This window comes from Mustela nivalis (assembly GCF_964662115.1).
Source record: "Mustela nivalis genome assembly, chromosome: 5".
NCBI classification, from domain to species: Eukaryota; Metazoa; Chordata; class Mammalia; order Carnivora; family Mustelidae; genus Mustela; species Mustela nivalis.
Genome location: NC_139024.1, coordinates 105984770 through 106000964, shown reverse-complemented (window position 1 = coordinate 106000964; position 16195 = coordinate 105984770). Strand labels below are relative to the sequence as shown.

The 16195-nt window shown below is 33.3% G+C and overlaps 1 protein-coding gene across 1 annotated transcript in view; it reads left to right on the top strand.

The window, feature by feature from the left end:
* Positions 1–16195, top strand: part of EYS (eyes shut homolog) — a gene marked incomplete at its 5' end in the record, with an annotated part of 1535590 nt that overhangs the window by 389410 nt on the left and 1129985 nt on the right. Inside the window, 1 exon segment of the mRNA XM_082729457.1 lies at positions 9680–9801. Within this exon segment, the coding sequence (XP_082585583.1) occupies positions 9680–9801 (122 nt within the window).

The following is a 16195-nucleotide window of genomic DNA, read 5'->3' as shown; positions in this document are numbered from 1 at the left end:
CCCAGGATCCTGAGATCATGACCTGAGCCTAAGGCAGCGGCTTAACCCACTGAGCCACCCATTTCTTGATTCAATTATTTTTTCTTTGGGTGTTGAGTTTGATAAGTTCTTTATAGATGTTGGATACTAGCCCTTTATCTAATATCTCATTTCCAAATATCTTATTCCATTATGTCAGTTGTCTTTTGGTTTTGTTGACTGTTTCCTTTGCTATGTAAAAGCTTTTGATTTTAATGAAGTCTAGTTGTTCATTTTTATCCTTGCATCCCTTGACTTTGGCTATGTTTCTAAGAAGTTGCTGTGGCTGAGGCTAAAGAGGTTGCTGTCTGTGTTCTCCTCTTGGATTTTGATGGATTCATGTCTCACATTGAGGTCTTTCATCCATTTGGAGTCTATTTTTGTGTGCGGTGTAAGGAAATGGTCCAGTTTCATTCTTCTGCATGTGGCTATCCAGTTTTCCCAACACCATTTGTTGAAGAGACCATCTTTTTTTCATTGGACATTGTTTCCTGCTTTGTTGAAGATTAGTTGACCATAGAGATGAGGGTCTATTTCTGGGCTTTTTATTCTGTTCCATTGATCTATGTGTCTGTTTTTGTGCCACTACTATATTGTCTTGATGATTACTGCTTTGTAATGAGCCTAAATTCTGGAACTGTGATGCTGCCAATTTTGGTTTTCTTTTTCCTCTGACTATTCAGGGTCTTTTTTTTGTTCCATTTTAGGATTATTCCATTTATTAAAAAAATGATAGTATTTTGATAGGGATTGTGTTAAATGTGTAGATTGCTTTAGGTAGCATAGACATTTTCACAATATTTGTTCTTCCTATCCAAGAATATGGAACGTTTTTCTATTTCTTTGTGCCTCCTTCAACTTCTTTCATGAGTACTTTATAGTTTTCTGAGTATAGATTCTTTGCCTCTTTGGTTAGGTTTATTCCTAGGTATTGTACGGTTTAGAGTGCAATTGTAAATGAGATTGACTCCTTAGTTTCTCTTTTTTTCTGTCTTGCTTTTGGTGTATAGAAATGCAACTGATTTCCGTGCATTGATTTTATATCCTGACACTTTACTGAATTCCTATATGAGTTCTAGCACTTTTGGAGTAGAATCTTTTTGGTTTTCCACATAAAGTATCATATCAACTGCCAAGAGTAATAGTTTAACTTTTCCTTTGCTGATTTGGATGCTTTTAATTTCTTTTCATTGTCTGATTCCTGAGGCTAGGACTTCTAGTAGTACTATGTCGAATAGCAGTGTTGATAGTGCACATCCCTGCCATGTTTTCCTGACCTTAGGGGAATGCTCTCAGTTTTTTCCCATCGAGAATGATATTCACTGTGGGTTTATCATAAATGGCTTTGATGATATCAAGGTATGAACCCTCTATGCCTACACTGTGAAGAGTTTTAACTAAGAAAGTATGCTGTTGTTTGTCAAATGCTTTTTCAGCATCTACTGAGAGTATCATATGGGTTTGTTCTTTCTTTTATTAATGTATTGTATCACATTTATTAATATGTGGATGTTGAACCATCCTTGCAGCCCAGGAATAAATCCCACGTGGTCATGGTGGATAATTGTTTTAATATACTCTTGGATACTTTTGGCTAGTATTTTGGTGAGAATTTTCACATCCATGTTCATCAAGGATATTACTCTGTAATTCTCCTTAATGGGGTCTTTGTCTGGTTTTGGGATCAAGGTCATGCAGGCCTCATAAAATGAGTTTGGCTCTTTCACTTCCATTTCTATTTTTTGGAACAGTTTCAGGAGAATAGGAATTAATTCTTCTTTAAATGTTTTTCAGAATTCCCCTGGGAAGCAGTGTGGCCCTGGGGTCTTCTTTGTTGGGATATTTTTAATGACTGTTTCAATCTCCTTACCAGTTATGGGTCTGTTCGGGTTTTCTATTTCTTCCTGGTTCGGTTTTGATAGTTTACAGGTCTCTAGAAATGTATCCATTTCTTCCAAATTGTCAAATTTGCTGGTTTATAGTTGCTCATAATATGTTCTTATAATAGTTTGTATTTATTTGGTGTTGGTTGTGATCTCTCCTCTTTCATTCATGATTTTATTGATTTGGGTCCTTTCTCTCTTCTTTTTGTTAAGTCTGGCCAGGGGTTTATCAATCTTATTAATTCTTTCACTGAACCAGCTGCTTGTTTCATTGATCTGTTTTGTTTATTTTGGTTTCTATTTCATTGATTTCTGCTCTGATCTTTATGATTTCTCTTCTTGTGCTGGGTTTAGGCTTTCTTTCCTGTTCTTTCTCTAGCTCCTTGTGGTGTAGGGTTAGGTTGCGTATTTGAGACTATCTTGTTTCTTAAGAAAGGCTTTTATCACTATATACTTTCTTCTCAGGACTGCCTTTGCTGGGTCCCAAATATTTTGAATACTTGTGTTTTCATTTTCATTCGTTTCCATGATTTTTTAAAAAAAAATTTCCCTTAATTTCCTGGTTGATTCATTCATTCTTTAGTAGGATGCTCCTTAGCCTCCATGTATTTGAGTTCTTTCCAACTTTCTTTTTGTGGTTAATTCTAGTTTCAAAGCATTCTGAAAATATGCAGGGAATGATCACAGTCTTTTGGTACTGGTTGAGACCAGGATGTGATCTGTTCTGGAGAATGTTCCATGTGCAGTAGAGAATAATGTGTATTCTGTTGCTTTGGGATGGAATGTTCTGAATATATCGTGGTGTCCATCTGGTCCAGCATTTCATATAAAGCCTTTATTTCTTTGTTGATCTTTGCTTGTCCATTTCAGTGGTGGTGGGTTTTAATGTCCTCTACTATTATTGTATTATTGTTGATGTGTTTCTTTGATTTTGTTATTAATTGGTTTATATAATTAGCTGCTTCCATGTTAGGGGCATAGATATTTTAAATTGTTAGATCTTCTTGTTGGACAGACCCTTTAAATATGATGTAGTGTCCTTCCTCATCTCTTATAGTCTTTGGCTTAACATCTAATCTGTCTGATATAAAGATTGCCACCCCAGCATTCTTTTGTTGTCCGTTAGCATAGTAAATTGTTTTTCTCCTGTCATTTTGAATATAGAGGTGTCTTTGGGTCTAACATGAGTTTCCATAGAGAGCATATTGATGGATCTTGTTTTTTTGTTTTTTTGTTTTTTTGTTTTTATCCATTCTGATACCCCATGTCTTTTGATTGGGCATTTAGCCCATTTACATTCAGGGTAACTATTGAAAGATATGAATTTAGTGCCATTGTTTGGCCTGTAAGTTGAGTGTTACTGTATATTGTTGCTGTTTATTTCTGGTCTACTACTTTTAGGGTCTCTCTTTGCTTAGAGGAGCCCTTTCAATATTTCCTGTAGGGCTAGTTTGGTGTTTATGAATTCTTTTAGTTTTTATTTGTCCTGGAAGCTTTTTATCTCTTCTTCTATTTTCAATGATAGCCTAGCTAGATGTAGTATAATTGGCTGCATATTTTTCTCATTTAATGCTCCTAATATACCATGCCAGTCCTTTCAGGCCTGCCAGGTATCTGTGCATAGGTCTGCTGCCAATTTAATATTTCTACCAAGATATGTTACAGACCTCTTGTCCCGAGCTGCTTTCAGGATTTTCTCTTTGTCACTGATACTTGTAAGTTTTACCATTAGATGACAGGGTGTGGACCTATTTTAATTAATTTTGAAGGGGGTTCTCAGTGCCTCCTGGATTTTGATGCTTTTTCCCTTTGCTATATTAGGGAAATTCTATACTATAATGTGCTCCATTATACCTTCTGCCCCATCTCTCTTTCTTCTTCTTCTTCTGGGATCCCAATTATTCTAATATTGTTTCATTTTTTAGTATCATTTATCTCTCGATTTCTCCCCTGGTGGTCCAGTAGTTGTTTGTTTCTCTTTTTCTCAGCTTATTTATTCTCTGTCATTTGGTCTTCTATATCATTAATTCTCTCTTCTGCCTCATTTATCCTAACAGTAAGAGCCTCCATTTTTTATTGCACCTTATTAATAGCTTTTTTTTTTATTTCAACTTGATTAGATTTTAGTTTTTCTGTCTCCAGAAAGTGATTTTATTTTTCCAGAAAGGAATTCTCTAGTATTCCAATGCCTTTTTTGAGCCCAACTAGCCCCTTGATAATCATCATTCTGAACTCAAGATCAGACATCTTACTAATGTCCATATTGATTAGGTCCCTAGCCATTGGTACTGTCTCTTGTTCTTTTTTTTATTTGAGGTAAGTTCTTCCACCTTGTCAATTTATCCACATAAAAATAGATGAATGAGAGAACAAAACACTAAAAGTGTAAGAATGACCTCAGAAAAATATACACTAGCCAATTCAGAAGAGACCCAGAATCAGGAGTAGGGGGAGAATAGAACAGAGGCACATACTTGATTTTGGATGAATTTTGGTCTGTTAGAAGAAACTGCCTCCAAAAGTTTTTAAAGAAAGCAATATATATATATATATATATATATATACACACACATACACAAAAATAAGGGTAAACATGACGAAGGGATGGAATATGACTGTAAAGATGAAAGTTTAAAAAGATTCTAAAAAAGGAATTGATAAGAAGTTGGTTGAAAAAAGGGAAAAAAAAGGAAAGATGTAATCAGGCTGGAGACTAGAGCTAAGCCATGCACTAGATTTAGGTTATATTTAGTGTTATTTTGATCTGTTAGAAGAAATTGTATCCCAAGCTTGGTCATGGCCGGATGTTCTTGTTTCTCTTCTGGGGGAGGGGCCTGTTGCAATGATTCTTGAAGGTCTTTGCCTGAGGCAGAATTACACCACCCTGGCCAAGGGCCAGGCTAAGTAATCTACTTGGTTTTGCTCTCAGTAGCTTTTGTTCCCTGAACACTTTCTATATAGCTTTGGGGGAGGAGAATGAAAATGGCAGCCTCCCAATTTCCAGCCTGGCCAAGCTGAGAGCTTGTGGCCCCACTTCTCAATGTGCCCTCAAAGAAAAGCAGTCAATCACTCCCATCTTCCTGGTCTCCGCCTGCATTTTGTGCTCATCCAGTCTGTGGTGAAGCATTTCTGTCTTTAGTGCACGGCCCTGTGTGGAGTCTCCAAACCCAGCAGATTCCTGCAATGCACTTCTGCACGGCTCCTCCTGGAGGAAGAAGGAGGGAATCTCCCCAGATGTCCCACTTGTGGCATCCCTCCTTAAAGAGTAGTGGTCCACCTGTGTCTTGGTTCACAGTTTAAGATAATCCTGATCTGAAAGCCCACTCCTAGGTTCCATCTGTGCACCTGGCTTCCCCACTCCAACACCTGGGAGTTCTGCCACACTTAGACACGACTGGTCTTTTTGTGACCCCACAGGTCCTGAGACCACACTATTTCCTCAAGGGCTCCACCCCCTGCTTAGCCTCTGGGGATGTCCCTTAGTGGAGCAGACTTCTAAAAGTCATGATTTTGTGCTCCACTGCTCTAAGGCCCTGCCATGAGCCGGCTCCTCCCCCTGAGGACTATCTTCCTGTATATCACCTTGGATTCACTTTTCTGCACATCTTGCTTTCCAGAAAGTGGTTGCTTTTCTGTTCCTAGAATTACTGTTCTGCTTCTCTTTGATCTCCTATTGAGTTTGTAGGTGTTCAGAATGGTTTGATAACTATCTAGCTGAACTCCTGGGACTTGGTGATTCTTAGGTCTCCTACTCCTTTGGCATCTTGCTCCTCCCCCTGAGAGCTCTTTATTGTTACAAGGACTGAATTTATTATGAATTTTACTTTATTTTTTAAAAATTTTATTAATGAAAAAAGAAATCTTTGTTCTTTTGCCTAGATATGAATAATGTTCCAGAAAAAGACCACAATTTAAAAATGTTATTTTTATTCTTTTGGTGTGTATCTACATTTTCAGGAATCTAAAAGTAAGTTTTACACAGGAAATATTTTTTGTAAGATAAGTTATGTGACTAAGATTGAGTCAAATATAATGATCTGAATATATAAGCACTTTTTTATAGTCGAACTAATCCTATTTTCTTTTATTGGAATTTCCAATTCTTAGTTATAGAAATGGTTTTTTGTTAAACATTTATATGAAGGTTTATTTAAAGGTATTTTAAAATATACTTTTTCTTGTTAGGAAAATGAGATGATTTAATATCTAAAAAGTTCCTAAACAAAATATTCACTATGACTATATTATTACTAATTACTATCATATATATCTTATGTTCTAATATTCATTCTTTTCATCTGATATCAACAGTATTCCAAATGTTGATGATAACTGAACAAAAAACATTAGTTCATGCCTTCTTACAATTTATGTTTTTATTTATATTTTACATTAGACAAAAACAATAAAATATTTTTAGATATCATAAGTACTAAGTGGAAAACAGAATATGTATATGAGTAACTCATGTACTTTAAAAGTATCAAAAAAAGATAATATAGAAATTGTGAGAGAGGAAAGTATACCATAGGAAATGATCATGGTTCAGTTAGAATGTGACATTTTAACCTTGAGGGAAGAATAAACTTTGGAAAGATGGGTTTGCAGGAAGTAAGCAAAAGTATTCCAGGTGGAAAAATGTCAAAGAAGCAGGAATCAGAGACTGAGGCACAGTTCAGACTACCTGAAAATTCACTGGATAAAAGAACATTTTCAGAGGGACTAAGTGACTCAGTCTGTTAAGAGTCTGACTCTTGATTTCAGCTCAGGTCATGATCTCAGGCCAGTAGAACGTTTTAGTTAAGAACGTTTTAGTTAAAATTGACTGGATTCTTACTGTAGGTCAGATATCATATGAAGTTCTATATTAGGTACTCATTTAATCCTCATACCCTTATCAACCAGGTACCATTATTTATGATGTTCCTTGAGATTAAACAACATGCTTATAATTACATAGTAAATAATTCTCAGAGCATAGTTGAAATCCTGGCTGGTTGTCACCAGATACCCACAATCTTAAACATTACAGTAAATTCTCAGCTGTCAGTTCTCTAAAAATGTGTTTATTCTCCTTTCCCCAAAAGGGTATTTTCTACTGGCCATAGATTTTTAGGTTGATAGTTATTTTCTTTCATTCCTAGTTATTTTCTTTCACTACATTAGAATATTTGTTACTAGGTTCTTGCTTCTACTATTGGGAAATAAGATGTTAGTCTTTGGCTGCTTGAAGGTAATGTGTCTTTATTCCTCAGTTGCTTTTAAAATTTACTCCTCATCTTTCATTCTTCCTCAATGTGTTTTCTTTGTACTTATCCAACATTGGTCTGGAGAGGTTCCTAAATCTGTGGTTACTCTCTTGATGTTATTTTTGTACAATATGGTTTTTGGTAATATGATTTAAAAAATAGTATTTTACCTTTAACTGTTATTTTAAATTACTGGAATTAATTAACTTTTCAACGTTGAATGGCAAAGTACCTTGTACAAAGAGTGTCTAAATTCAGAAAAATGCTTCTGAATTAAGTTAGCAACGGATGAATAGAAATACTTGAACTCTGGGTTATTTCTAGTTCACATTCATTTCTGCTTTCTTCAAAATTTATATTTGTAATGTTTAATTATTTAAAACCCATATTTTCCTCATTTTTTAATATTTCCTTTTTGTACAGATTTTATCATATCTAGAGATCACTGCTGTTGTACCTTACACTTTAATGATAATTATACCATTAAATTGATGATAATTTTCTACTAATTATTAAGTCATCAAGAATACCAATAATTATTAGCTTTTAAGGAATGTATGGCTTTAATGGAAAAGATATTTGATTGGCTTTTGACTCACTTGTCACGTTAATTTCAAATTATTACTGAGATGTCAAAATATAAATCAATAGTAGACTTGTGTTTTTGTCTTCACAAAGATGTTTCATACATTGTAGAAAGTGAACAGGGCATCTCATTGTCTCACAGACTTATGCATGTTTCATCACTGAATTGTGTAGTTCTCTGCATTTACCTACAGCAGACACTTACTTGCCTTGCTTACTATAGAATTGCCTCCATTTCAAATAAATATAATCATTATGCCAAATTTCTTGTAAGTCTTTTATCAATGCTTACTAAAAAGGGAAGGAAAAATAATAAGCCAAATACAATAAGTGAAAACTTTCCAAATGTAACCGAACTCATTGAGAACATTAACAATGTAGGGGCCACAATGCATGAAAAAAATTACTGCAAACATCCAGCAAACCATGAATAGTATTAATGAGTAACCTGGAGAATTAACACATATGTCAAGAATAAAACCCAGAGTTGACAATGTGGTGGCTCTCATCCCTCTCTGCTTTTCAGCTGCTCACAAGCCTTAGCAAACCAATTGACCCTATTAAACCAAAGCAGAATATTCAGTGGCACTGCTCATACATTTGAATTATTGTAACCTAAATGAAAATACATGGCGCATGAATTTATTTGTTTCTCTGATTAAGATGTTGTTTGACTGCAATGCTCAAAACAAATTTCTATTCACTTCTAGCAAACATAGAATCCTTTTGAAATCCATCCTGGTTACTTCAGCTTTTTCTTTTACTATCATATTTATTCTTTTTCATGTGTTCATCCAACATGTATTAAACATCTGTTAGGTGCCAGACCTCTCAAGAAGCTATATGTATTAAAGTACAAGAGATTCCTTAATCTGAGAGAGCTCCTGCTTTTCATACATGTGCATCTAACTAGATAGATTTCTTAACTATATTTGCAAGTAGAGAAACTGGGTTGCCATCACCTAGCACAGCTCTGTCTCAGAGAAAAGTAATGAGACCTGTGTGTGTGTGTGTTTTAAATTTTCTAACAGCCACAATAGAAAAAGTTAAAAGAAGTTAATTTTAATATGTTTTGTCTAACTCTTTATATTCAAATCATTACCATTATAACGTAAGTAATAAAATTATTAGTAAAGTGCTTTATATCCTTTTTTCACACTAAATCTTCAAATTCATTTGATAGTAATCACATGTCAATGCTCTATAACCACATGTGGCTAGTGGCTACTATATGAAAGAGTGAATATTAAGAAAACAGCTAACATTGATTTTAGTATTTTTCATTATTCTAAATCTAGAATCTTTAAATGTAAAAGCCCAAATTTTATTTTTTACAAGAGCCCTGTTCTTTGAAAGTATTTCAAATATAGAAATTATTGCCCCACAGTACTTTAAGATGTTTTTGTTTTCCCAATCCTGGAAAAGTATTTTAGTATTTTGAGTTTTAGTATTCTGAATATTGTTATTGGCCTACTCTATTTCTTAGAAAAACGCTATTCAAAGTTTAGCAGCTTCAGTTGACTGTATTGACATAGATTATTTGTAAATAATGCCACAAAACAGTCAGAAGGTTCATTTGTTGTAGTTATATATTTTTTTAACTCGTGAGCTACTTGCTGAGTTATGTATTTAGTTATTTAGTTTTACACCATCACTAGCCTCATATTACTAATACACTGTTTTTATATTAAGATATTTAACAAAACCAAGAGTTTTATGTCCAGAACATAATACATATTTATTTTTATTGAATTAAATACTTAAGAAACTGTTCACATAGTTTTTAATCTGTGGTAAAAGTAATTTTGGGGAAGTATTACCATTCTGTAAGAATTAAAATAGACATAAATTGACAGGGATCAAAATAGCCAGAAATAATAACTGTATTATAGGCTTAATAGCAAGAAATAACCTAAAGGTTGTATAATTTTCATATTCCTTTAGAGCTACCAATGTGTCTGCTTACCTGGTTGGGAAGGAAGTTTTTGTGAACAAGAATCCAATGACTGCAAAATGAATACTTGTAAGAACAATTCCAACTGTACTGACATCTACAATAGCAATCAGTGAGTAATGTATTTATTGTTTCCTTCATAAAATTACTTGGAGTATTCAGTGCCCTAGGGTAATGCCAGCATTATTTTCACTTTTCATCTATTAATTAAAATAATAATCTCAAGATGAAGAGACATTTCCTGACAAGATAGTGTCAACATTTATTTGAAATGTGTGTCCAAAAGTTATAAACAAGATTGAACTTGGAAGTGCAATGTCCAGATCTGACACATGTTACAAATGCATTTACTTCTTCAAAACATGCCTTTGTCATCTCAGTGTTTTGGATCATTCATGTAAAATGAGTACAACCATATGACTCCTTCATGTGTATGTTGAATTAAAACTTTCAGTTTATTACCTGGAGATTATCATGAGTTTAGATTACTTTCACTGAATTATTGATCAGTTTTACATTAATTAGTCCACATTTTCCCCAATCCAACTGTATTAGTTTCTAGGTGAGAAATAAGCTCTAAATATAAATTCTGAATAACTATTGCTAATATTCCAAAAGTTTAATAACCAAATACATATTGATAAAATAGTTTTCATTTTCAACTTGTCTGGTAAACTCCAGGTATCTCAAGTAGATGCAAAACCAGGTGTACTGTGACTAGAATGATTTTCTTCTTGTCACAGAAGCAGATTAATTGAATGCAAATTTACTTAGATGATTATTTTTTCAGGGATAAATCAAAATGACTTCAGAGTGTCCTCTAAAATAACTCATACACTATCATGTCTTGTGATTACAGTTGATGATTTCAGATCATCTCAAGCATGTAAGGGTTTTGACAAATATTTTGTCAAAGATATTCTTATTTTGGGTGACTAAAGCAGGATATAAGATCCAGATTGATTAACAGTAGACAGGTTATTTCATTTAAAGACAATTCTGAAATATCTGGCAATAGTTTAAGAGAAAAAGATGAATAATTTTTAATATAGAAAAACTCACAATGTCAGTAGTTGACATTATTTTAAAATATATAAAAATTTAAAAAGCTATTTTTTGTAAATTATCAATTATTTAAAATTGACATATCACAAATTTGTATTAACTGCCTTTCCATCTATATTGTAGAAGAAATGATCAACTTCTGTTGAGCTAGGAAAGAAAAACTTCCTGTAGTTGTCTATGCTTATTTTATTTCTCTTAAATGACTATTAATTATAACCTACAATGTGTAATATATAACATATATATATATATATATATCTCGAAGATTCTGTTACATACTCTTTAGCATTTGGCTTTTTCTGTATTTCCTAAGATAATTTATGCCTTTCTATACTCACACTGTTAATCACCTCCAAACAAACACCAGCAGAAACATGCCTGTGGTTAAACAAATTGGGTTAATAACTTATTACTATAACGGAGAACACACACTATGTAAATTCATGTGGCATCTCAGTAGAAGGGGGCTGGAAAGGATTTAGAGGTTTGAGTTTTTGACATATAATTTTGGGGGGTTAAGAAAGTGGACTTGGTTAAAGAGACCTTCAGGAAGTGGAAAGAATTATCTGTATTCATAACAAATCTCTTACCTAGGAGAAAGGAAGACTGGACAGAGGCAAAATCCAAATTTCTAAAGATGCAGCAACCACTTATATCAATCATGTTAATATGATAGACATACAACTGTGATAGAATGTTCAGCTAGCCTTGTGGTTTAGATAATGTTCAAGTTTTTGTCTGTATTTAGAAATGTTTTGGGGGCAGGCTTGTCTTTATAACAATTAATCAGGGTCATAGAGTAGCTTTGTCTCATTTTGTTGTTCTGTGAAATTGTCTGTTGAAATGTTCAACAGGAGAACACCAAGAACTAGCTACAAACCTAGCTTATAGTGCCTGAGCACTATATGTTTTCTACTTTTATTATGGTAAAAAACTTGTTTTGTATGAGTTAAATCTTTTAAAACTTACTGAGGCATCTATTACAACTTAACATATATTCTTTGCATATTTGACAAGAGTGCATATTCCATTGTTATGTGGAATGTTCTGTAGAGGTCTTTTAGGTCTAGTTGGTTTATATGTCAATCAAGTCTTTTATACCCTGCATTTTCTTCCCATTTGTTCTAGCCATTATAGAGTTAAAGTTTGCAATTGTTATTGTAAAATTATTTGCAAATCCTTTTAGTCTGCCACATTTTGCTTCATTTACTTAAGTTAGATCTTAAGGCTCTAAGATCTAATTGTTACATGTTACTGACAGATTTAAATATTTATAAAATGTCCTTCTTTGTTGTGAGTAACATTTTTTGCTTAAAGTATATTTTGCCTGATATTAGCATAGCTGTCTCAGCTCTTTTTTGATGATTAATGGCATAGTATTTATTTTTCTAACTTTTTATTTTTAACCTGTTTGTGCCTTTGAATGTGAAGCTTGTCTCTTATAGATAGGATATAAATTTACTGTTTTAAAAATTCATTCTGTCTATTCTACCTTTATTGAAATGCCTACTTAATTTACATTTAACATTAATAATAAAATAGAGTTCTATTGAAGTTGTTATCTTTTATTTTAAATATGTTATATCTTTTAGGGTTTTTTATTCCTTTATTTCTCCATTAATGCCTTCTTTTGTGTTAGGTTTTTCCTGGTATTACACTTTAGTTTCCTTTTTATTTTTACTAGATATTTTTACTTTGTTTCTTAGTGGTTATCCCATAGATTACAGTTAACTTCTTGCCTTAAAGCAATTTACATAGTGTTAATACTGACTTAATTTCTTTTTCTTTTCTTAAAGATTTTATTTATTTATTTGACAGAGAGAGATCACAAGTAGGCAGAGAAGCAGGCAGAGAAAGAGAGAGAGGAGGAAGCAGGCTCCCTGCTGAGCAGAGAGCCTGATGTGGGACTCTATCCCAGGAACCTGAGATCATGACCCGAGCTGAAGGCAGCAGATTAACCCACTGAGCCACCCAGGTGCCCAGTACTGACTTAATTTCAACAGTATACAAAAATTTTGCTCCACCATTGCTTCATTCCCTTCCATCTCCTTCAGGCTATTATTAATTATAAGCACATCAACACAATTTTATAAGATTGTTTTATGCACTTTCTTTTAAATCAAATAGGAATTGAAAAGAGAAATAAGCAAAAACGCCTTTATACTGTCTTTTATATTTACCCATATGATTACCATTACCAATGCACTTTTTTTTGTGTGTGAATTCAGATTATTGTCTAGTATCTTTTCATCTTAATCTGAAGGATTTTCTTTATTAATTCTTATAAGGCAGATCTACTGCTGATGAATCCTCTCAGTTCTATCTGGAAATGACTTAATTTCTCCTTTAATTTAAGGGATAACTTTAAGAAATAAAGAATTTGTGGTTGACAGTCTTTTATTTCCAGCACTAAAGATATCTGGACTACATGTTTTCTGATAAATCAATTGTTAATTGTACTGAGGATTCCTTGTGAATAACGAATGATTTTCTCTTGTTGCTACCAAAATTCTTTGTCTTTTGACAGATTGATTATCATGTGATTGATTAGCTTTTTATGTTTTTGAGTTTATTTTATCTGGAAATCATTGAGCTTCTTGGAGATGTAGATTAATTTTTTTTATCAAATTTTAGAAAATTTTGGCACTTATTTCTTCAAATATTTTGTCTTTTTTCTCTCTCTCTCTCTTCTGATTCTACAATTCTCACATGTGTATGTTAATGTTCTTATGGTGTCCCACAGGTCTCTGAGGCTCTGTTCATTTTTCTTTCTGATCCTCAGGATCAATAATCTTAATTGATTTTATCTTCAAATGCATAGTTTCCTTCTTCTACCAACTTAAATCTAGTGGTGTACCCATCTAGTAATTTTTAATTTTTATTTTTTATACATTTAATTCCAGAATTTCTATTGTGTCCTTGTTTATAATTGATATTTCTCTATATTCTCAAATTGGCAAAACATCAATCTCACACTTATTTATTTATCTATTCCTTTTTTTGAGAGAGAGAGAGAGTGCACAAGTGAGAGTGTGCATGCAAATTGGAGAAAGGGGCAAAGGAAGAGGGTGTGAGAGAATCTTAAGCAGGCTCCATATCCAGAGCAGAATGTGAGGAGAGGCTCAATATCAGGATCCTAAAGGCTTGTAAAAGTCTGAGGAGTGTTTATTCAAGAAAAATGTTGACTCTCATAAGCATAGTCACCTCTGTAGTGGTTGTTTACAGTATTCCCATCCCTTTTATCCAGCTCTGGAACAGACTTGAAAACCAATGGCACTGCAGTTATGGCAACTGTAACCTGAGTAGAAGTCAAGAGTCAGAAGCTAAACTGACTAAACCATCCAGGTGCCCTACTTTCTTTAATTATTTAGATTTGGCTTCTGATTTTCTTTGAACACATTTCTTTTAGCTGTTTTAATACCTGTGTCAAGTAAGTCCAATTATCAAGACTTCCTCAGGGATACTTTCTCATGGTTGCTTCATTTTTATATATGTGTCATACTTGTCTGTCTGTGTATGACTTATAATTTTTTATGAACACTTGACCTTTCAAATAGTATAATGTGGCAAATCTGGAAATCAGATCCTGCTTCTTCTCGGTTGTTACTGTATTTTTTTTTTAATTCTTTGTTTCTGCTGTTATTTGTTTAGAGATTTTTCTGAAATAGTTCTATAAATCATTTTCTTTTTCACTTGTGTCTATTCAAGTCTCAACTTGGCTAATCTAATGGTCAACTAAAGATTTAACAGAGATTTTCTATAATTTCCTCAAACTACTATGTCTACTAATAAGCCTTACTATTTATATATGATGAGGCATGCATTCAGTTCTCAGCCAGACATTTTACAACTCTGTCTTATTCTCCGGTATTTGCTTGAACAGAGGCTCAAGGTCAGTCAGAGAAAAGAGATTAACGTCTTTTCCTACCTTTCTTAGACCTATGTAGACTTTCATGTTGTCTTGTCTTCTAATTACCCAAGAAAATGTCTAGCTTTTCAAAGACCTCTATGAACATCTCACTCAGCACTTTTTATTTAAAGTATATTGGTCAACCTCTTCTTAGCCTTGTCTGTAATCGTCACTTCAAGCAGCAACAATATTAGGCAATTACTACTCAATGTTATTAATAAATACTCTTTATATTAGGCTTTCTGAAAAGAGTAAGCTTTGAGTCAGGTCTATTCCTGAAAATGTCTATTCCTAAAGTCTATTCATGAAAAGGAACTTTTCATACAGTCACCAGACCAATGAAATAATGACATTCCTGGGAAAGCCCTTTTGGGTGAGTTCCAAACTTGTCCTGCTCTTCAGTGGATGTTAGGCTGTTGGTTACACAGTTGCCATAACTGCAGTGCCATTGGTTTTCAAGTCTGTTCCAGAGCTGGAGAAAAGGGATGGGAATACTGCAAACAACCACTACAGAGGTGACTATGCTTATGAGAGTCAACATTTTTCTTGCATAAACACTCCTCAGACTTTTGCAAGCCTTTAGTTTATTTAGGGTTCTGGGAAAGTTGATTTGACCATGTTGCCAGTGTTCTTTTTCTTTTAAGGAGGAGTGGATTTTCAAAGTCTTTCTTCTGCCATTATTGAAGTGATTATACCAAATTATGTTTTATATTATTTATATGGAAGAGAGAGAAGATAGAGACAGGGAAAGAGAAAGCATGAATTCTAGGGTCAGAGTATCTGGATATAGGGTATCAAGTTTGGTTCTGTTCTTAAAGATTAGTATGAATTGGGTTAAGGAATTTTATTTGTATCCTTAAGCTTTCAGGGTTTTGTTTTGGTTTGGTTTGTTTTTTTAATCCAGAAAGTATGAATAATAATAGCTATACCTCACAGAGTTATGATGATAATTAAATAAAATTCTGTACACAAAGTATTTCGCTTATTTCTTGATGTGTATTAAACTCTAAGTATCACTAGTTTTTATTATTCCCAACATTTATCATATTTTCAAAAATATATGTATGAATAAGACTAGAGCAGCATTTTAATAATGACGAGTCTGTGGGGTCATATTGATATTAACTCATTTCCTTTAATATATTTGTGTATATAGTAAATAGAGACCACTAAAAAAAATTACATTGTTCTTTGTAATTAAGAAAGAGTTTAGTTAAAGTTTAGAGTTCTTGAAGGTTTCTCACAGATTTTTCATAATCAAAAATTTCAGGACCCACAATAAAAAATACAAAGAATCTCTTACTTCACTTTGTGAAGAGTCAGTCCCAAGGATACATCAGAAATTTCAGTGAAGATTCTTAAATTTCATGCTTTTGAAGAAATTCACATTGCACACCATAAATAGTGCTTAACATAGCATACATTTTAATAGATCAAATGAAAATTGTATTTCATTGACTATATGCTTGTATTCCCTGAGAAGAAAAAGAGTTAGGAAAATGAATATTTCCAGAAATTTCAAATCTCTTTA